Raw genomic sequence first — 22213 nt, 5'->3', positions numbered from 1 at the left:
AAGCATTGTTATACCCCAAATAGGAATTAAGTTGCATGTTGGTGACAATTACTGTATTGTTTATTGTTATGTAACCATGCTGTAGTCTACAATAAACTTCTTTTTTTTTTTTGAGAAATTTACCATAGACTCAGACTGCAGTTTGTTGGGGAAGGGCCAGGAGCAGGGAGACTCAGCTGAGGCATCCCCAATTTTGTGCTTCTTAGCTGCCTTCAGGAGCTGCCCAAAAACTTCTCTGCAGGAATGCAGAAGCAAGTTGAGCAGTCTTGCATGCGGACTATGTGGAAAAGTAATATGTTCAATTGCTCAGCTACTTCTATTAAAGCTGTTAAATGTATTTTGTCTTTACTTTTTGATTTATCCTCATATAATAAGATCATTTATCATTGCTTCACCCAAATTCTACCCCCAGCAACACCTTTGCACAAGTTAGCACAATCCTTTTGTGCACCTAATTTTCAGGCGTGTATCCCTCACCCATACTCCATCCCATCCCAGCTATTATCCACATGTAAAACCTGCTTTACACACAGAAAATGATTAATAAAATGACCTGTATCTTTGTACATTGTTGTGTAGATATAGCATATGCTTTAGAGATACAATAATGTTCTTGTACATGCTTTATCATGTCTCTGACTCTGCATGACTCAGTGAGTTTGAATCCAACTCTGAGCCATATTGTTTAGGATACATTAAAAGATGGCAGTTTCTTCCCTTGATTACAGTGGTGCATTTATCTTCCTGTGCAGATGCAGTGGTGGGTAGTACATAAGAACATAAGTAGTGCCTCTGCCGGGTCAGACCAGAGGTCCATCCCGCCCAGCAGTCCGCCCCCGCGGCGGCCCAACAGGTCATGACCTGTCTTAATCACCAGAAGGGGCCCCCTTGCCCCCTAAGTTTCTCATCGAAGTCCTATCTTCCCATCAATGTCCTAACCCTCCGGCCTTGCACCTGCACGACCTGGTGAGCTGTCTATACTTATGCAACACCCCAGCACCTCCCTCAGTACCCCACGATCCCCTTTTCCCTCAGGAATCTGTCCAATCCCTGTTTGAATCCCTGTACTGTACTCTGCCGGATCACTTCCTCCGGGAGCGCATTCCATTTGTCCACGACCCTTTGGGTGAAGAAAAACTTCCTTGCATTTGATTTGAACCTATCTCCCTTCAGTTTCTCTGAGTGCCCCCTTGTACCTGTCGTCCCTTTTAGTCTGAAGAACCTGTCCCTGTCCACCCTCTCTATGCCCCTAAGTATTTTGAAGGTCTCTATCATATCCCCCCTGAGCCTCCTTTTTTCCAGAGAGAAGAGCCCCAGTTTATCCAGCCTCTCAGCATATGGGAAGTTTTCCAGCCCTCTTACCAGTTTCGTTGCCCTCCTTTGGACTCTCTCAAGAACTGCCATGTCCTTCTTGAGGTGCGGCGACCAATATTGAACGCAGTATTCCAGATGTGGGTGCACCATCGCTCGATACAGCGGCATGATGACTTCCCGCGTCCTGGTTGATATGCCCCTCTTGATGATGCCCAGCATCCTGTTGGCTTTCTTCGAGGCTGCTGCATACATGTGGTCTATATTATTATATTTAGATATCACTTCCTTTTTTGAAAAATTTTGATGTACAAAAATCTATACCAACATCAATCCTGTTCATCCCTCTATTAATATACCACATACAATGAATAAAAGAAAAACTGTTACTATCAAACACTGACTAGCAGTTGAGTGTTGTATATGGAATGTGTAAGTATAGATGGAAATGTCTGGAGGTATACCTAGTTGGAGGTCATCTGTGGAAGAAGGGGCCAGGAAGGGGAGGGCGAAATGTAGGCTGTGAGCATGGTGGTGTAGAAGTGAGAAAGAAAGTGGGATTTAATATACTGCCTTCTGTGATTACAAAGCAGTTCACATATTTATAGACAGGTAATTATTTATATACGCATAGGGTAGTAGTAATGGAGGGTTTAGTGAGTTACCCAGAGTCACAAAAAGCTATAGCAGGAATCAAACCCAGTTCCCCTCATTCTCAGGTGACAGCACTTAGGCTCTATCCTGTGTTTGGGATATTTGCATGGAGGGTGTGTGCATGTCTACTCCCTCCTCTTACCCTGAAATCAGTCTAAGACCCTGCTTTGTTTCATTTCAGTGAAAAGCAAATTACATTTTGTTCATTTGATGGTTTATTGATTGTGATATACCACCCCTTTAAAATGTCAAGCCAATTTCTTCACCCCTCCCTACACACACACACATAGTGGAGACACTATTGCTACCTCACAAAAACAGCTAACTGCCAATTGAGAAGTGCAGACATTGCAAAATGCAGTTATCTAGCTACTGGGTGATGCCCATAGATACAATCATGTCACCCCTTTTTTTTGTGCACTTTCAGTGGTTGCCTACAGATTATCAGGTTAAGTTTACGTTGTTAGCCTTAATGCATAGAACATTCTTTGAAAATATGCCCTACTATCTGGGCTTTTTAATTAGTCTCTATGTTCAAGCTAGAGGATTGATAGTAATATCCCATTGCAGGATAGTTCTTCCCTCAATCACTACAGCATTATTGGGAGTCTATTCATCAGGGAAGTTTCCTTTGCGCTGTATCTTTCCTTGTGGAATTGTCTCCCATCTGAAATTTATACAAATGAGTCTTTGAAAAGAATTAAAAAAAAAACTGTTGAAAACTCTTTTTGTACAGGTATTCAGGGTGGCTGATATACAGGAAGGCTTGATTGTGGGTAGCTGTATCATACACCTAGCTGTTGAATGGCTCTTGCATGCACTGTATAGGCCTATCCCATATCCTCTTTTGGCATTCCCTTCTGCATTTTACCTGCTTTTTTTGTAATGGCTTGTCAACCTCTGACTGCCAAGCATAGCAAATTTTAACAATAAATATTGTCTTGCTATAATGGTTTATGATTTTAATGGTTTTCTTGTATGTTCTCATTTGATATTTTTGCTTTGTCATTTTACAATATAGTTATTTTTGTTTTACATATTTTCAGTGACCCCCATTGATGCCGAAACTCAGATCCTTGTTGAGACATTTTAATAATAAAGGTCATATACTGGTTGACACCTCCCTTGCCTTTATTGTTTTCTGTTTGCTGTTCGCATACGAGGAAAGTACTGTTTGCTGTTGTCCATACCTGAACATGTAACTTACAGAATACAGTCAGTTACCACACATCCCTGCTGCATTTACCAGGTCTATGGCTGATGTAACTGCAAGTATCCTATAATGGAATCCAAGCATTCAATGCCAGTAATGAGTGACTCCCCTTGCAAATAACACACTATTCAAGAAACATGTGCATTTACAGAGCAACACTTATGTATATGCTAATTTTCAGCCTAAGTTCAAGTATACATACACATGACTGTGCTAATACTGTAAATATTTATGAGCACACCCCCAACAGTAAATGTTAGCACCTTAATTGTGCCATAGTTGGACAGCAAACACAATGATTTTGCTCTGTGTAATCAGAGCTCCGCCTCTCTAGTGCAAAGAATCGTGGTATCACACTATGTATTTGATAAACCATTTCCTAAGCTCTTGTTCTACTTGTCCTGCTACTTCTTGGAGCAAACCCAGAGCCAACAACATATCACAGAATTGTAGGAAATGAGAATTTATTTATTTTTTTTTTTGGGGGGGGGGCTAAGGTTAATTAAAAAAAGAAATGAAGGTGTGTGTGAAGAGGTGAAGGGAAGAAAAGGGTAAACAGAGGAAAAGGTAAAAGGCACCTGAGAAAAGACAGCATGAGAATATTTAAAAAATGGGAGAAGGAACATGAAAATGGAGATTCATCACCCTACCCCCCAGATCCAGCCAATTGCCACCAACCCATGCAGGAACTTTCAGGCTATTGCCCCCAGAGCCCTCTGCACTGCTATCTCATCCCTCTCCTCAAATAATATAATCACACAAGACTGTCAACAAAGCTGTCCTCTCTTATAATACCATTCTCGCCTCTGCTCTAGCTACCCTTGCTCCTCCAATCTCACTTCTCATTAGGCATGTCAAACCCCTACCCTGGCTCACCCCTACATCCGCTACCTGCACTCAAGTGTCTGTTTTGCTGAATGTCTCTGGCTTAAAGCCTGCACGCACACCAATTTCATACATTTCAAATTCATGCCATTATTCCAGTCTACCCTAATGCTAGAAAAACAAGAATACTATATACACTTAACTACTTTGCTTAGCTCCAATCCTCACCATCTCTTTACCACACTAAATTCCCTACTCAAAGCACCCTCACCACCTATCACCCCTTCAAGTTCTCCCCAGACAATGGCAGCGTTCTTCTACAAGAAGATTCACCTTGAGCTCTCAACCAAGCTGCTTCCTCCTCCCCTCCTTCCATTTGATCCTTCTACTAACCTCCCCTCAATACTTGCCCCCCTCTCCTCTTTCTCTGAGATCACTGAGGAAGAAACCACACACACATCTTCTCTCATCCTCTAAACCCACTAACTGCTCCTCCAATCCGATTCCTGCTTACCTACTCGGTGCTCTCTCACCCTCTGTCACAACCTCCTATATGACACATCCTCAACCTATTGCTCTCCAATGCAACTGTACCTGATGCCTTCAAACATGCCATCGTCACACCCCCCTCCTCAAGAAACCCTCACTAGAGCCCAAGCGTCCCTCCAACTATCGCCCCATCTCCTTCCTCCCCTTCTTATCCAAGTTACTTGAACATTCTTTGGTCTGGACTTCCTCTCATCCCATGATATTCTGGATCCGCTTGAGTCAGGCCTGCTGCATTCCACAGAAACTGCCCTTACTAAAAGTTTCCAATGGCCTGTTCTTGGCCAGATCCATAGCCCTCTACTCTATCCTCATCCTTCTCGATCTATCTTATACCTTTGATATTGTTGATCATTGCCTAACTCCATGATACACTGCCTTGTTGGGATTGCAGGGTTCTGCCCTCTTCTGCTTTTCTTCCCACCTCTCCCATTGCACCTTCAGTGTTCCTCCTCCACAGGCTTCCCACTATCGATTGGTGTACCTCAAGGCTTTGTCCTGGGACAACTCCTTTTCTAAATCTGCTCTTGCACACTTGGAGCACTGATCTCTTCCCATGGCTTCCAGTATCGCCTCTATACTGACAACTCCCAGATCTACCTCTCTGCGCCAAACATCTCTACTGAAATCCAGACCAGAGTCTCAGCCTGACTGTCCAACACTGCCAACTGATTGCCTCACCACCATCTAAAATTGAATATGGCTAAAACAGAGCTGCTTATCTTCCCGCCTAAACCCCCTCTCCACTTTGCTTGTTCTCCGTCTGTGTGGACAACACTCAAATCATTCCTGTTTCGTTGGCTCATAATCTCAATGTCATCTTTGACTCCTCTCTCACCTTCACCGCTCAGATAAAACATATCACAAAAACCTGCCACTTCTTCTTCTATATTACCAAAATCCGATTCTTCCTTTCTGAGAACAGTACCAAAACACTAATCAACACTCTTATCACCTCAAGACTACTGCAACTCGCTACGCTCAGGCCTTCCGCTTACATAGAAATAGACGGCAGATAAGGGCCACGGCCCATCTAGTCTGCCCACCCCAATGACCCTCCCCTACCTTTCTCTGTGAATAGATTCCACGTGTCTACCCATTTGGCCTTAAAATCAGGCACGCTGCTGGCCTCAATAACCTGAATTGGAAGACTATTCCAGCGATCAACCACCCTTTCAGTGAAAAAGAATTTCCTGGTGTCCCCGTGCAGTTTCCCGCCCCTGATTTTCCACGGATGCCCCCTTGAAAAAGAAGATATCTTCTTCCACCTCGATGCGGCCCGTGAGATACTTGAATGTCTCGATCATGTCACCCCTCTCTCTGCGTTCCTCAAGTGAGTACAGCTGCAACTTATCCAGCCGTTCCTCGTACGGGAGATCCTTGAGTCCCGAGACCATCCGGGTGGCCATTCTCTGGACCGACTCCAGTCTCAGCACATCCTTACGGTAATGCGGCCTCCAGAATTGCACACAGTATTCCAGGTGGGGCCTCATCATGGATCTATACAATGGCATAATGACTTCAGGCTTACGGCTGACGAAACTCCTGCGTATGCAACCTGTGATTTGCCTTGCCTTGGATGAAGCTTGCTCCACTTGATTGGCAGTCTTCATGTTCTCACTGACGATCACCCCTAAGTCTCGTTCTGCTTCAGTTCTTGTTAGGATCTTGCCATTAAGGGTGTAAGTCTTGCATGGATTTTGGCTGCCCAGGTGCATGACTTTGCATTTTTTGGCATTAAAGCTGAGTTGCCAGGACCTAGACCAGCGCTCCAGTAGGAGTAGGTCGTGCATCATGTTGTCGGACATTGAATTTATGTCTGTTGTGCTTTTGCCCACTACATTGCTTAGTTTGGCGTCATCGGCAAATAATGTTATTTTACCTCACAGCCCTTCTGCCAAGTCTCTTATAAAGATGTTGAATAGGATCGGGCCTAGGACCAAGCCCTGCGGCACTCCACTGATTACCTCCATCATTTCGGAGGGGGTGCCGTTCACCACTACCCTCTGAAGCCTACCTCCAAGCCAGTTCCCAACCCATTTTGTCAATGTGTTGCCCAATCCTATAGAACTCATCTCACTCCCCTCTAATCCATCCAGAATTTGGATGCACGGCTCATATTCCAGGAGAGCCTCTATACTCACGTTACCCTTCTGCTAAAGTCACTTCATTGGTGTCCCATCCATTTCTGAATACAATTCAGATTCTTCTTACTGACCTTCAAATGCACTCAGCTGCCCTTCACTATTTCTCATCACTTATCTCCCCCCCCTATGTTCACCCCTGTGAGCTCCACTCAGCTGGTAAGTCCCTCCTATCTGTGCTCTTCTCTTCAACTGCCGACTCCAGACTCTGTCCCTTCTACCTTGCTGCGCAATATGCTTGGAACAAGCTGCCCAAATCCCTACAGCGGGCTCCATCGCTGGCAGTGTTCAAATCCCAGTTACAAGCCCACCTCTTTAAGAATGCTTTTGACTCCTAACTCCTCTCAACTCAGGTTCTGTATCCCCAACCCTATATTGTAAGCTTTTCCGAGCAGGGACTGTCTATAAATGTCAAAATGTACAGCACTGTGTATGCTTTTCAGCACTATATAAGTGATAAATATTAGTAGTAATAGTAGAAAGACATGAAATTAAATAAGTGTACATAAAGGGCTAGATTCTGTAAAGGACATCTAACTTTAGGTGTCATTTAGACATCCAGCTGACCGCGATTCTATAATGCATAGCGCACTATAGAGAATTGCACTCAGTGAGTCTAGACGCATCTAAATAGTTAGATGTCCTTTACAGAATCGCCCCTTTTAGGCGTCACATAGACATCGCGTTCATTATTATGACATCATTAGAATGGCAATTTTATGCAGTTTTTTTCATTAAAATTGTATGCAGCAAAATGCTGGCACCACTATTATATTTTACTTATGTTTTAATCCTTTTTTTTTTTTTACTTCTGTCACAATGAGCAGAGTGGGATTCAAACCAACATCATCAGGGTACTAAGGCTGTAGCTTTAACCACTGCACCACACACACACTCAGATAGTAAAGTGCATGTCAGTTCCAAAGCCAGGCTTATATTCTCTTGATTTAGAAGCATTATTTCTCTATGATAAATATCAAACATGTACCTTCAATACTTGTCCAATTCCTCTTTTGGCTTCTATGTTCCTCAAAGTATATGAAAAAAAAAAAAAATATATATATATTATATATATAAAGATATATATATATACGATATATATATATACGAAAAACGGCTTGACAAATTACAGCTATACTCGCTCGAGGAGCGCAGAGAGAGGGGGGACATGATCGAGATGTTCAAGTATCTTACGGGCCACATCGAGGCGGAGGAAGATATCTTCTTTTTCAAGGGTCCCACGACAACAAGAGGGCATCCGTTGAAAATCAGGGGCGGGAAACTACGAGGTGACACCAGGAAATTCTTTTTCACTGAAAGAGTGGTTGATCGCTGGAATAGTCTTCCACTACAGGTGATTGAGGCCAGCAGCGTGCCTGATTTTAAGGCCAAATGGGATCGGCACATGGGATCTATTCACAGGGCAAAGGTAAGGGAAGGGACATTAAGGTGGGCAGACTAGATGGGCCGTGGGCCCTTATCTGCCGTCTATTTCTATGTTACATACATACACACACACACAGTGGAACCTTGGTTTACGAGCATAATTTGTTCCAGAAGCATGCTCGTAAACCAAAATACTCGTATATCAAAGTGAGTTTCCCCATAGGAACTAAGGGAAACTCGCTTGATACGTTCCCCCCTCCCCCTCGAGGCCAGCGGCACTACTCCAAGCCCCCCCCCCAAGAACCGGCATTGCTTCCTCCTGCTCACAAAGGCCCCCCCCCGTGCGAACTGGCACCCCCTGTCCAAACAACTTCAAACTTACCCCCCGTCTGGCACTGGCATGCAGCCCACAGGACGTGCCGGTGCCGCTTAAAAAAAGTTCCTGTCTCTTGCTGGGCCTTGAGCATCTGCGCATGCTCAAGGCCTTCTAGTTCTCCCTCTCACCGAGATCCTAGCCATCTCAGGGAAAAATTAAAGTTTCCCTCTGGACCCTGGAAAGGGCAGAGTACTGATGAAAATGGCAAAGTCCACCATCCATACTCTCTTATGAAATCAAAATGAAGCCATTAACGTATTAGGGGGGGTTGTATGGATTTAAAATTGATGACCTTTGGAAGATAGAAGAATTGCCTTTAATCATAGAGCCACAGGTGCTTTCGTCTAGGTAATGGCTCCTAAGTTGTTTTTTTTTGGGGGGTTGTGGCATTCTGCCATCTAGGTGCATCTTGATGATGTCACAGTGATGTCAAGATTGTGCACTGGACACATCCATTTGCTCTGAAGGATAGCTATTGTGTGAGTAGTGTATTTCCTTTTATGTTCTTAGCCTTTTGGAAATGAGGTTTAGTATGCAATATACTACATATATATATGTATATATATATATTCTTTTCATGTTCTTTGCTTCAGTAATGCATTATTAAACATCTTTTTCTATTATCATCAAATAGGAGTCCTCTTTAGCCCAAAAATAGAAGTTTAGTATGAAATATATATATATTTTTTGATGTGCTTTGCTTAAGTAATGCATTATTAAACATATTTTGAGCTTAATATCAACATGGAGTCCTCTATACCAGTGGTTCCCAACCCTGTCCTGGAGGAACACCAGGCCAATTGGGTTTTCAGGCTAGCCCTAATGAATATGCATGAAGCAAATTTGCATGCCTATCACTTCCATCATATGCAAATCTCTCTCATGCATATTCATTAGGGCTAGCCTGAAAACCCGATTGGCCTGGTGTTCCTCCAGGACAGGGTTGGGAATCACTGCTCTATACCTCAAAAATAAAAGCTCTGTTCATCTATAAACGGACAACTAATTGGCATTTAAGTCACGTCCAGCTAACCAGCGTCTGCCTAGTGCCCAGCTCACGCTCAAAAGTAGACCTGGTTTTGCAACACCTACATTTTAGGCGTTAGGTAGATGTATTCTGGCACTGAACGGCATGCGATTCTTTAAATAGGCATCCACATCAAAGCCACTCCCCCACCTATTTTTTAGGCGCAGCTTTTTCCCCGATAGGTGTCCATGAAATTGTGGACATCTAGTTGTAGAATTGTATCCAGCTTTGGACGTCTAAGTTCCTCGTAATGCTTGTTAAACTCATTAATTGGGTTCGTTATCCACTTTATTTGGACGCCTAAAGTTAGGCGTCCTTTACAGAATGAAGGCCAAAATGGCTTAGAAATTTTTTGGAAGTTTAAATATTCCTCCTTTTAATTATTTGGAAATTCAAAGTATAACAAAAAAACAAAACATTTCAATTAACAACTCATATAATGGACAGAGAGAAAAGAAATCCAAGAACAATAAAAACTAGCAAGAATTATACCAACAAAAATCTAATACTGCATAGAGTATACATTATTAGAACCTTCCTTACTACACACTCTCCCCCCCCCCCCAATACCCAAAGAAATCATTTAGGAACCTTATCAACCAGAAACAGTTCCATTTGTGAAAAATATATTGTTCCCCCTGCCAAGTTACTAAACACTTGCAAGGAAACCTTAGCAAAAATACCCCCACATTAAAGAACTTGAGAAGGAATTGTTTCTCAAGTTATGTTCTAATCAGCTGGCGCTACCCATATCAGGGAAAACACAGACTCTGATCAAAAAAATGGATAACTGTATTGAAATCTTATTTTTTAATCAGAAACATCATCTATTGGAGAAGCTGGCTCAATTTTGTTGGCAGTACTTCCCCTCCTTACCATTCTTACCTTAAATGTTCCTTTTCCTACAAAATATTGTATTTCCTTCCCTCCTCTCGTGCCAGTTAGTCTGCGTTTCTGTGTTCTCTTTATGACTCTTTTGTATTAAAATGTACACATTTAAAAAATTTAATTGTACATCACTTAGTAAACCAAGATAAGCGATCACATCAAATTTTAATAAAACTTGTAACCTTGAAACTTATAACAGATTGCTGGGAAATGGAGTGGTATAAATTCACTGAAGCTGCACCTCTGCAGGACTAGAACTTTGAAGTCATTACTACATTAAGCCTGAAGCTTCACATTCAGCAAGCAAAGAAGCACTGGAAGTTGCTACTTTTGGGATGGAGGTGGCCTGTTCTAGAAATTCATGCATGAACCTTGATTCTCGTTTCTTCTCACGCTTGTATGCAACCAGTTCAAATATACCTAGGGAGAGTAAACAGAGACAGTTACCACACCGACATAAATTTACCTAGATTCTTCCTCTTCCAAATGACATCTTTCATATTAAAAAGTTGTATAAAGGAATAAAGGACAATAAAGCCTGTGAATTGCTTCTCACCTGCCAAATAAAGTGCTGGAATGGTAAGCCAGGACAAATAGAAAGCCCAAGAATAGGAGTGTGGGATCTGCTCAGGTGATGGATCAGACAAACCTACAGACAGAGGTGGTAGTAGTCTTCTATATGAAGGTTGTAGCAGCATTCCATGCATGAACTTTGGGATACAGTGAGTGAATATTCCCATCCCTATAATGGCAAACAAACCTGTACAACAGAAAAAAATAAACTATAAAAAAATAAACAAATTATTTCCCCTGTACAGGGGAATGAGCTGCTAAACAACTGTGTGCAAACTGTTGCTAATTTCATTTAAGTTCTTATATAATGCCTAGAAGGCTGAGCAGTGTCAAAAAGTCAAAGAGAATGAAATGCATGAAAAAAATACTCCTCTCTCAGCTCTGATTGCTCTCTCTTAGAGAATGACACGGTGACAAAATTCATCACCGTTCCCGTCCCTGCGGATAACCGCGGGAAATAATCCCATGTCATTTTCTAGTGTCTATTTCAACCTCAGTCCTTCTACACCAGCATTCTTCAAAGCAAAGCTTGCGGGTCAGTGGTTGTGGCCATTCATACTCGGATTCTTATGGGAGGCAAGGATAATGAAGCCATTGTGACATCACTGATGTGATTGGTTCTTAGGCATTGGTGGAATGAGGCATTATGACATCATATTATCTGCTCTGGATACCAGAGACTGTCATTCTGTGGTGTCTATCTCAACTTCAATCCTTCTACACCAGCATTCTTCAAAGCAAAGCTTGCGGGTCAGTGGTTGTGGCCATTCATACTCTGATTCTTCCCTCTCTCCTTAAAGAATGACATGAAGATAGTTTCATGGTTATCCGTGGGGACGGGAACGATGAAGAATTTTGTCACCGTGTCATTCTCTACTCTCTCTCTCTCTCTCTGTATGGGTGCCATGTGAGGGGAAGAGAACGGGCAAATGAGATCCTCAAAGTCTTGAGATTTTCTTGGTTGCAGAACTCTAAAAGGTCACAGAGGAAACGGTTTGTTCATAACTGTAATCAGGTGGCCATCAGGGAGACTGAATCATGCCCCTACTGGGAAAATTGGACAGTTTAAATTTATTTATTTAAAATATTTATTATCCGCCTAAAGACCTAAACAGTTTACAATACAAATATCCAAAATCAATTAAACAAACTTCTTTTACATCATTAAAAATATTTAAAAAATTATAAACTATCTATACTAGCTATCACCTCATGTGTTCTTTGCTCCAGTCACAGTTCACATTTATCTTTTATTTGATATACTGCCAGGAGTAAAACAAATATCTAAAGTGGTTCACAATATTTTAAATATACAACTAAAGAACTAGAAGTAGCAGAAGAGGTACAAAAGGGAAATAACAATGAATTTATAAGGAAGGGAAAAAGTATGGTTAAATTTAGGTTAGGTCAAGTTACATAGGGGCCCTTTTACTAACGGCCTCTTTTACAAAGCCGCGCTAACAGCCCCGAAGCCCACAGAGATTTAAAGGGCTTTGGGGCTGTTGCCGCACGGCTTTGTAAGAGAGGCCATTAAGCGTGCTAGCCATTTTAGAGCGTGCTAAATATTAGTGCACGCTAACGCGTCCATTATATTCTACGGACGCGTTAGAGTTTAGTGCGTACTAAAATGGCTAGTGCGCCTTAATAAAAGAGGGAGATAAGGAGGGTTAGAAATATTACTTTGGAAAAAGTCAGCACTTTACTATGAAAATACCTGCTCAATTTGCAACAACTATATTAAATCACATATTTAAATTGAATTTCCCTTCTTGTAAAAGCATTAATTAGAAAAAAACAATTTGGGCTTATATTTGTGACTTGGGAACTATAGTTTAGAAATCAACTTCCATATGGGTTAGGCAAATTGGACAATATTTAAGGTTTCATAAATTTCTTAACACATTTGTTTAGTCTAATTATACTGGACTAAATGGATAAATTTAAACTTAAAACATTCCCTTTGTATGTAAAGGTCTTCTTGGCTGTTATCCATGCTGAACCTGATTGCAAAGTGGCGGAATACTAAAATTTGAGTTGAATTGAACAAACAAAAAGCATCAGTCCATGAAGTTACAACAGGACCTTACACAACCTAACCTCAAATGAATCTAGTTTTATTTTAATTGGGTTGTTTATGAACACTGTGTAAAATAATAAGTTTTTTGAAGGGATTTTAATTTCTTGAAAGAAAATTCTTGTCTTAAGTTGCAGAGGTTCACAAACCACAAAATCACAAATAACAAAATGCAGAGTCTATGGGAAAATAGGAGGTTAGGTTCCAGCCATGTACCTTGTGCTTCAAAACCGCGGAAAGTGAACAGTGGATCCTATTGGGAGAATAGGATTAGGTTTCTGCATGGGAGAGCACTTGAAATTACCTGTAATTCACTCTCTGGACGCTTGAGGGCCATTCCCTTACCAATATCTGTCTTATCATTCCCTCTATAATTCCCACACCTGAGCACTGTGTATAGATGCACCTTCTTGTCCAGTTTGTCTGTCTTGACTAGATTGTAAGCTCTTTTGAGCAGGGACTGTCTTCTATTTTTTTTATATATTCATTTTCAAAAATACAATTCAACATATACTTGTACAGAAAGCTTTTAAGTCAGGAAATCTAATAATAGGACAACACTTCAAAAGTATTAAGTTAACTTAAATCAGCTAAAGTCCACGAAAGATCCAAAATGTAATATATAAAACGGAAACTAGGAAATACTAACTTAGGAAAAATGATGCATGTTAACTGATATGGGCATCTAATATATTCTATACCCCTCCTCTTTTCCTTCTCAAGCTGAGATAGGGAGAGGAAAGCAGTCAGCTGGAAGGGCTCAAAGAAAACATATTTTTGAGAATTATATTGTATAATACATTTGGCAAGGGTAACGGAGATAATAAAAGTTGCTTCAAGAGCTATTAATTCCTGGAAATTCTTTTCTTCGCCTTTGTGTATCCCTAGCCAAGTTGGTGAACATTTGTATCTTAAAATCCCAAGAATTCTTTTATTCTATTTTTTAAAAAAGTCTCAAAATCCAGTTTTTATCCAACGTTAGGGCTAAAGTCGCCACCAATGTTGTCGAAGTGGCCATTTCTCTATCTGATAATTCCAATAAAGCTGATACATCTATTGGTCCTTGGCTATTTTCCTGTTGTTGATTTTTCTTGGGTAAATAATAAACCTGTGTAAATTGGAGGTAATGAGTCTTCAAGAACTTCCAATATTTCCATCAGATATCGTTTTAACATCTCACGAGGAGTGATTGTTATAATTTGTGGAAAGTTAATCAATCTGATATTGCTACCTCTTGAGAAATTTTCAAATATCTCAATCTTCCTTCTTAAATTCACATTATCTTTCATTAAAGTTTCTTGAAGTTGTTTGGAAGATTTTAATTCATTTTTAATGCTATCTAATCACCAATATCTCGTTTTATCTGGGTAACTTCCTTTTCTTGATCTTTTATTTTCCCCTCCACTTGCTGAATATTCACTGTTTTCACCAAATTGGCCACCAGATCCCACAAAGCGTCCAAGGTAACTTCTTGGGGCTTAACTATAATAGGACATTGCAAATGTGTATGCAAAAATCTATGCTCCAGCCGGTAGCTCTCCTCCACTTCAAGTAGCCTGGGTAGGTCCAGATTCTGGTGTTACAGCAGCCCCGTCCATACAACACCAGCGCGCCAACATTCCAGCACTGACAATTCAGCGCAAGAAAGAAGGCGCGGCGCCGAAAAACATTATATATAAAGAGCTCCGATGGGTGTGTGGAGGGGGAACCCCCCACTTTAATGCATAGTGTTCGCGCTGCCATTGGGGGTGTGTGTGGGGGGTGCAACCCCCCCCCATTATAGAGAAAACTGAAAAAAATCAGGAAAAAGGTGTCCGTTTTCTCTATAATGGGGGGGGGGGGTTGCACCCCCCCCAACGGCAGCGCAAACAATATGCATTAAAGTGGAGGGGGTTCCCCCCACATCCCCCATTGGAGCTCTTTAAAAATAAGTTTTTCGGTGGCGCGCTTCTTTCTTGCGCTGAATAGTCAGCGCTGGATGTCGGCGCACTGGTGTCTTGCGCGCCACTGACTATGAACCCCACTAACAGGCTTGTCAGTGCAAGTTCACAAAGTCAGGTATAAAGGACCGAGATCCCTCTTCAAGTATAAAGGACCGAGATTCCCCCTTCAAGAGGGTGTTAGAGCACTTTCTTTCATTTTGGAGCCATCAGAACATTTAGGCACTGGCGCCACATCATGGGATCCCAAGAGGGTAAAATTGTCTCCTATTCATCCCAACAGTCATTTAGCAGCATTAATAAAATAGTCAACAGGCTAAACTCAAGGTTCTCGCCTCCCCAGCATACACGGCAGAACACGCAGCACAAGAGTGCTCTTCGGGTGCCCATCTGGCACAAATTTGGCATGAATTTATGTCAATGGAGCATAAAGACTCCATCCCTGGTGGTTAGAATCAAAAATGGGGATTTTTGAAGAAGTTTGAGAACTTAGAATTCAAATCAGGAAAAATCCAAGATGGTCGCTGCCAGAATTTCCCACTGAAAAATGGCTATAATTCCACCAGAGGACCACAAAACCTAGCGATTTTAGGATTTATCGAGTGGGGAAACAAGGCTACAATACATAACATCAAAAACCACAATTTCAGACCCCCCCCCCACCTGAATTGCCCTGTGGGCTGCAACAGCTCTACTCACAGACCAGATGATGGAAAGTGTGCTGCAGCCTGCCACAGCTTCTCTCAGGATAGCTGAAATAAGGAAGAGCACATCTGTCACCAGGAAAGTTGCTCTTCTGATTCTACTTCAGCTGCCAGTCGGGCCACAGCTGGACTGAGCTTCAATCTCCGGACCAGGATCCACATGCTGCGAAGAGGGGAGGGGGAGAAAAGTGCAGCCTACACCATGTGCACTCCGAAGAAACGCAATTGGTACCCAAACAACCTGCGTTACACTTCTGATCAAGTCAAGGAGTGAGCAAACAGCTCAGAGTTCCAGCAGGTTGGCTGAGAAGGTCCCCACAGATTCCAACTGTCAGCTGCAGATCCAAGTCCTCTCACACTGGCTAGGCTAGTCACTGAAGCTGAACAGAACACAAAATCCTGGAAAAAATACCAGAACATAAGAATTTGCCGCTGTGCTGATCAGACCAGTGGTACATCCTGCCCAGCAGTCCGCTCACGCGGCAGCCCCCAGGTCAAAGACCAGTTCTCTAAATGAGTCCAGCCTCACCTGCGTATGTCCCAGTTTAGCAGGAAACTTGTCCAGATAGTCTTGAAACCCTGGAGGGGTGTTTTCCCCTACAACAGACTCTGGAAGAGCGTTCCAGCTCTCCACCCACTCTGGGTGAAGAAGAACTTCTTTACATTTGTACGGGGGGAGCCATTACCTGAGAGTCGAGGACGCCGGATGGAGGAGTTCAGCGTCGCTCTGAGCAGACCCCAGCACCAGCAGTGTTAGCAATCGTTTTGGGCAGGCAGTTTTCCAAGACGGATCCTGACGTCATAGGGTCCGTTCTTCTCTGCCTACAATTTCCTTGAAAAGCAGCCTGCCGCTGCTGAGAGAATTGGGAGCCATTACCTGAGAGTCGAGGACGCCGGAGGAGGTTCAGCGTTGCTCCAAGAAGACCCCAGCACCAGCAGTGTTAGCAATCGTTTTGGGCAGGCAGTTTCCAAGACGGATCCCTGACGTCATAGGGTCCGTCTTCTCTGCCTACAATTTCCTTGAAAAGCAGCCTGCCGCTGCGGGTGCGGCCGCAGCCGCAGGGCGTGGCCGAAGGGGTGTGCCCTAAGGGGCAGGACACGCCCCTTGGGGCTACGAGGAGCTCAGGAGTGGAGTTCAGGTCGTATAACTTTTTTCGTTTGATACTATGGGAAAAAGGAAAGTAAAAGCCAAGAGCTCTACACCATACTGTTTCTGGTTCCTATGGACAGACATCTGATATATTCTATGGAAATCCCAGCACCAACTTTAAACTTCTCCCGTGTCTGGAGCATCATTGAGCCCTCTCGAAAGGACACCCCCTCTTCATCCAATATCTGGTGTTACTACTTGATGTTGTGGTGCCATCTACTCAGAACGAATAAATTGGTTTTTACTGAAATACCTAAACCACTTGATTTTTCAAGTGTAGTAGATGAGGCAACCACAAGCAGTGGAAAAACAAGATATTACCCTTAAAGACTTGTGGATAGGTATTACTAGAGTTGAAGGGTTTCTTAGAGGAATCAATGAAACAAACTTTGGATTATTCACATTCTGTAGCTCCAAAAATTTGAGAAGTGGACTCTAATTTAAGTTGTTTGGATAAGATAATAGGAGTGGTCAAAACACAAAGTAATACACTACAATCTGTCTCAGTGTCTGCAATTAAGGATTCCACATTGTTATTTTCTAAAATGGAAATGTTGGAAAATATGCATAGGGGAAGGAATCTCTGCTTGGTTAATTTCCCAATATCTCATTTGTTATCTTCTGAAATATTGTTAAGGAAATATTTTAAAGAAATATTGTGATTACCTAATGCGGAAAACTTCCCATTAAGTACTTGTCATTATATCCCTCAAAAGAAAAAAAAAACTGACCAGAAGTGGACCATCTGATAACAGACGAAGTTAATCTGACAGAGTTTTTGGAAGATACTCAAGATGTTATTCAGACTAGGTCCACTATGGTAATAACATGTATGTCTGAGATAGATAAAATGTTGATAATGAAACTTTACTTCAAAAACAGGCTTACCAAGTTTTGTGGAGACTTGGTCAGCATTTTTCCTGTCTCAAGAGCTACACAGTTAAGAAGAAAAGAATTCTTGAAATTGAGAACTAGAGTGTTAGCTCTTGAGGCATCATTCTATTTAAAGTTTCCTTGTAAATGTCTTGTTAAGATACAGTACAAAAGCAAAAACCTCCCAAACCCCAAGAATAGAAACTGGACAAGGGAGAGAGACAAGAGCAGGGCCAATGAAACTACACACCACAATCTATAAATAATTTTTAATGCACGGGAGAGCCCTCAGTCACACAGCCACTCACTGAAAAACTCAGTGGAACAGGCTGTCACTTGGCTTACACCTAGAAGAGTGTTAACTGTGAAACATCGCCGGGCTCTACTCCGTGTTTTTTTCAATAAAGTGCACTTAGCAAAAAGTGTGAAAAAAGATATAAATAAATCAAAAAAACACACTTTACCATTAACTACAATTGTCTCTGCCCCTTGTCCAGGGGGCCAAAACGTCCAAGTCCAGCAGAGCAAAAAATACCAACAGGAAGTACTTAGCTTCTCCGTGGAAACAAACAGCCAGCAGAGATATTATTCGTCCAACGGGACTTCGTTTCGGGGGTGCACACCCCCTTCTTCAGGAACGGCTGGGCTGCGCTGTGACCATCTCAATCATCCGGTACAGCATAGATTGACAAAGCAGGAAATGGCGCTGAACCGAACAGAACGCCTCCAATTTAAACCGCAGACCTACTGATGTGATTGGATAGAAAAACACACGTGACTCCCTCAGAGTAAATAACACAGTCCTGAGTCAGCTGAAGGGAGACTGCTAAAAAAGCAAAAAGATGACGTCTTGCAGATCAAAACACCACATAAAGCAAACATTAAAAGGCATGTTGCCATTCGATATATCATTATGTCCAGTGGGAGCCAGGGCTTGGAGTTCAAAAATCCAATACTGCTCCCTCCGTTTTAACCACAGTACTTTATCTCCCTGATAATTCTCATAGACCTGTTCAACAATAGACCAGCGTAAATCCTGAAAGGTATGGCTCAGCTGAATGCAATGAGGCACCAGCGGAGAGTTCATTGACTGGGTGTTTATACGTGAGCGGCGCTCAATAAGACAAGTCTTAATTTTCCTTTGAGTACGGCCCACGTATACCATGCAGCAAGGGCATGTGATGACATATATCATCCACATGGATCTACATGTGGTGACTGATTTGAGGACATACGTTTTAAGAGTCTTCGGATGTTGCCATGTATTGCCCTCAATGGTGTTTTTGCCTAGATCACAGATATCAGTACACTTAGGAATGTTGCTCCTCCTGAACACTGTGGTTATGGGCAGTTGTATATCTCGAATGCACCACGTAATCTGCTATGTTCTTAGCACGAGAATATGCTATACAGGGAGGTTCTTGAAAGATGGAATGAAGCTGAAGGATATGCCAATGCTTTTTAATACTTTGGGCAACAGCAGCAGCTTGGTCTGAAAAAGACAACACGCATACAGTTTTGACCTCTTTTTGGGGGGGACTGGAAGATAGCAATAGGGCCCGGTTAGCATATAAGGCTCTATGATAGGCATTCTGCAAAACTCGATGCGGATATCCTCGCTCTCTAAATCTATGGTATAATTTTCGAGCTTGAATGCGAAACTCATTAATGTCCGTGAATAACCTCCGAACGCGGAGGAACTGACTAATGGGCAGAGATTGTTTGAGCTTGGTGGGATGACAGCTAGTATAGCTCAAATAATTATTGACCTCTACAGATTTCCTATACACAGTAGTTGTTAGAATATGATTAGACTTCTGAACCCATACATCCAAAAAGGATATTTGGTGAAAATCCGATGCCATAGCAAATCTCAAATTAGTATCCAACGTATTAAGCCAGTCCACAAAATGAGCTAACAACTCCGGGGGGCCCATCCAGATGCAAAAGACATTGTCAATAAATCTATACCAAACTTTAATATAAGAAAACCATTGAGATGAATACAGATAGGTTTCCTCAAATCGTGAAACGTATAGATTAGCGATGCTAGGGGCCGCTGCTGTGCCCATGGCGACGCCATGTGTCTGAAGAAAAAACTGATGCTCAAATTGAAAATAGTTGTGATTCAAAACCAACTGCGCTAGTTGAATAAGTAAGTCAGCTCTAATGTGCTCATGATGTATATCCTGCATGAATATTCTAGAAATTAATTCTAGAGCAGCATTTTGAGGTATGTTGGAATATAAAGATTCCAAATCCATCGTGACTAGAAGGTAAGTATCATGAACATCCGTGATTTGTGCTATACATGATAAAAAATGTGTAGTGTCTCTGAGGTAAGACCTAGCTTTAACGACTTGAGGTTTAAGAAACCAGTCAATGAATTTGGACAAAAGGCTCCAGAACCGTGCCTCTAAGGGACACTATGGGTCTCCCCGGGGGGGGGGGGGGATTGATGTTCTTATGGACCTTAGGAACAATGTAAAAGGTCGGGCGACAAGGAGACAACAATTTTAGAAATCTTTTTTCAGCTCCAGTTAATTGACCTTCATCATACGCCTTATCCACGATCGAAGCGATAGTGCTCATAAGAGACTCAGTCGGGTCCCCAGAAAGAATAGAGTAATACCGAGTATCAGCTAAATGTTTGTTCACTTCCGTAACATATTGTAGGTTATTTCAAATAACAATCGATCCCCCCTTATCAGCAGGCTTAATAATGCGTTGGGTATCTCTGCATAGAGTCGATAAGGTGACACGTTCACGTGTGGTCAAATTAGAGTAACTCCGTGTTTTATTACTAAGAGTACCCTCTAGAACGTGTAAGTCTCTTAAAATAAGCTCTCTAAAAGTATGGCGAGCAGGATCGAGAGGTCCTGGCGGAAGCCATTTAGAAGGAGGTCTAAATATAGAAGGATCTTCTGTATCAGGCTGCTTCTGAAAATATAACTTAATTTGGAGAGATCTGATGAACCGTTCGATGTTGCAACGTGTGGTAAAAGCATCATACCGCATGGAAGGAACAAACGAGAGTCCCTTACTCAATACCTCCAATTGATCTGTAGATAAGGGTATCCCCGAAAGATTATTAACTAGGGATTGGGTGGACCGAACGATCTCGTTTGGGGGCGTGCAGATGGATTCACACTGGGATACTGACCTCTGTTGGGCCCCCTGCCTCTCTGTCTGCCTCCCCCTTGTCTCCGTTGCCTGCCCCGACCCCCCCTGGGTAAAAAAAATTTTTGATTTATTTATATCTTTTTTCACACTTAGCACTGTTGGGTGCACTTTATTGAAAAAAACACGGAGTAGAGCCCGGCGATGTTTCACAGTTAACACTCTTCTGGGTGTAAGCCAAGTGACAGCCTGTTCCACTGAGTTTTTCAGTGAGTGGCTGTGTGACTGAGGGCTCTCCCGTGCATTAAAAATTATTTATAGATTGTGGTGTGTTGTTTCGTTGGCCCTGCTCTTGTCTCTCTCCCTTGTCCAGTTTCTATTCTTGGGGTTTGGGAGGTTTTTGCTTTTGTATTGTTTGATTTACCTTCCATTTTTTCGGGTTTTTTTTTATTTGTTAAGATACAGGACATTGAATATGTTTTTTGGGACCCCATTCAGTTACAACAATTTTTGTTAGCTCGTGAACAGAAATGAGTTTCTTTTTTTCCTTTAATTATTTAAGATGTTTCATCTCTGAGAAAATGGTAGGATGTCAAGGTCTTATATAGTAGGAGTGATTAGGATTCATATGAATTCAACCCATTTCTTTGATTTCATTTAAAAAATATGGTAACAAAAACAAAAACGGTAATGTGTCTCTCCAGATTGTGGGCTTAAAAAGGACTGTTTTGTTGTATATTGTATTATATAAGTATTCATTTCGTGAAACCTTTTTCTTTGATATCATCTGATATTATTAAATGTATTAAATTTATAAATAAAAATTAAAAAAAAAAAACAAAAACATTTGTACGGAACTATCCCCTCTCGTTCTCCCTACCTTGGAGCATGTGAACAGTCTGTCTTTATCTAAGTCTATTCCCTTCAGTATTTTGAATGTTTAGATTATGTCTCCTCTCAGTCTCCCCCTGCAGGCTTGCTTGCAGAAAAATTAACTGACTGGGGGGCAGCAGAAAGCAAGAAGGAGGTACTGAAAACAGTATCTCCTACAATGGATTCACAGGAGTGGATGCAAGATCCATGGTTCAGCATACCATCTCTATTGCACTAGAATAATCATTAGGCTTGATGAGTCTCGGCTAGCTCTCAGTAGCAGATAGCACACTCCCGGGGTATTGTCTGGCTACAGAAGGATGCAACTGAACCTCTCAGAAGGGAACCACCCACCACTACCTTTTGTCTCCTAGTGGTCACAGGTGAATAATTTGTGAAAATACACCTATTTAGTGAACTTGCCAAAAGTTTAGAGAGAAAAACTTATCAGTGAAGGATAAATAATATATAATCATCAAATACTGAACTCCAATGATTTTGCTTTTTACTTCTGGCTTTAAGTATGCTCTGACTAA

General features: G+C 41.9%; 1 protein-coding gene across 4 annotated transcripts in view; it reads right to left on the bottom strand.

Moving 5' to 3' along the window:
• Positions 1–9828: 9828 nt before the first annotated feature.
• Positions 9829–22213, bottom strand: part of LOC117345860 (epithelial membrane protein 1-like) — a 58626-nt gene continuing 46241 nt past the window's right edge. For all 4 annotated transcript variants that reach the window (XM_033915120.1, XM_033915119.1, XM_033915118.1 and 1 more), the window contains 2 exons: positions 10927–11130; positions 9829–10790 (listed from right to left, as the gene is read on the bottom strand). In XM_033915120.1, the coding sequence (XP_033771011.1) occupies positions 10642–10790; positions 10927–11130 (353 nt within the window). In that variant the 3' untranslated portion in view covers positions 9829–10641. The remainder of the gene's footprint in view (positions 10791–10926; positions 11131–22213) is intronic.

The sequence above is a fragment of the Geotrypetes seraphini genome, chromosome 11 (assembly GCF_902459505.1).
Source record: "Geotrypetes seraphini chromosome 11, aGeoSer1.1, whole genome shotgun sequence".
Taxonomy (NCBI): Eukaryota; Metazoa; Chordata; class Amphibia; order Gymnophiona; family Dermophiidae; genus Geotrypetes; species Geotrypetes seraphini.
The sequence above is the reverse complement of the archived record's forward strand: the minus strand, read 5'-3'. Positions and strand labels throughout refer to the sequence as shown.